Source organism: Corvus brachyrhynchos, unplaced genomic scaffold (assembly GCF_000691975.1).
Source record: "Corvus brachyrhynchos isolate BGI_N302 unplaced genomic scaffold, ASM69197v1 scaffold1106, whole genome shotgun sequence".
NCBI lineage: Eukaryota > Metazoa > Chordata > Aves > Passeriformes > Corvidae > Corvus > Corvus brachyrhynchos.
Window position 1 is genome coordinate 36570 of NW_008238449.1, and position 1252 is coordinate 37821.

Below are 1252 nucleotides of genomic sequence, written 5' to 3' on the forward strand. Positions count from 1 at the left end.
CCCCAGAGCCACCCAAGGAGCCAACTGGGACTATGGAGGGGACAATTCCTGAAGGTCTGTGGTGGCCCTCACGGGGCTGGGGATGCCCCAGAGCCACTCAAGGAGCCAACTGGGACTATGAAGGCGACAATTCCTAAGGGACTGTGGTGGCCCCATCCTGCTGAGACCTCACGGAGCTGGGGATGTCCCCAGAGCCACCCAAGGAGCCAACTGGGACTTTGGAGGGGACAATTCCTGAAGGTCTGTGGTGGCCCTCACAGGGCTGGGGATGCCCCACAGCCACCCAAGGAGCCAACTGGGACTTTGGAGGGGACAGGTCTTGGAGGAACTGGAGCCTCATGGGGCTGAGGATGTCCCCAGAGCCACCCAAGGTTCCCACTGGGACTATGGAGGGGACAATCCCTAAGGGACTGTGGTGGCCCCGTCCTGCTGAGCCCTCACAGGGCTGGGGATGCCTCAGAGCCACCCAAGGAGCCAACTGGGACTATGGAGGGGACAATTCCTGAAGGTCTGTGGTGGCCCTCACAGGGCTGGGGATGCCCCACAGCCACCCAAGGAGCCAACTGGGACTATGGAGGGGACAATTCCTGAAGGTCTGTGGTGGCCCTCACAGGGCTGGGGATGCCCCACAGCCACCCAAGGAGCCAACTGGGACTATGGAGGGGACAATTCCTGAGGGAACTGGAGAGTCCCCATCCTTGCTGAGCCCCCACAGAGCTGAGAACGGCCTCAAAGCCACCCACGGAGTCAACTCCTCCTTTGGAGAACCAACTGGGAATTGAGAATTTCTTTGGGAACATCCCCAAGGAACAACACGACCAACTTGTCCTTGGGTGCCAGAAAAGGGGTTTTTCACCCCAAAAGCACGCCGAAGGTGCACTGGTAGCCCATGCGCACGAGGCAGCGCAGGGTCAGCTTGAGCACCATGGAGCGCTTGAAGGACACGAAATTCCGGACGTTCTCCAGCAGGAAGAAGCGCGGCCGGTAATAATCGCAGTAACTGCGGGGACAGGGGGACGTGGGCGTGGCGAGGGGACGTCAGGGCCGGGGTTGGGGGGGAATGGTCAGGGTTGGGTGGAATGGCCAAAGATGGGTGGGAATGGCCATGGATGGGTGGGAATGACCAAAGATGGGTGGGAATGTTCATGGTTGGGTGGGAATGATCAAAGATGGGTGGGAATGGCCATGGTTGGGTGGGAATGGCCACGGTTGGGGGGGGATGGCCACGGGTGGGGGGGGAAGGGCCAAGATG

General features: G+C 60.7%; 1 protein-coding gene across 1 annotated transcript in view; it reads right to left on the bottom strand.

The window, feature by feature from the left end:
• Window positions 1-1252, bottom strand: part of EIF3G (eukaryotic translation initiation factor 3 subunit G) — a gene marked incomplete at its 5' end in the record, with an annotated part of 24102 nt that overhangs the window by 20613 nt on the left and 2237 nt on the right. Inside the window, 1 exon segment of the mRNA XM_017736886.1 lies at window positions 782-1040. Within this exon segment, the coding sequence (XP_017592375.1) occupies window positions 782-1040 (259 nt within the window).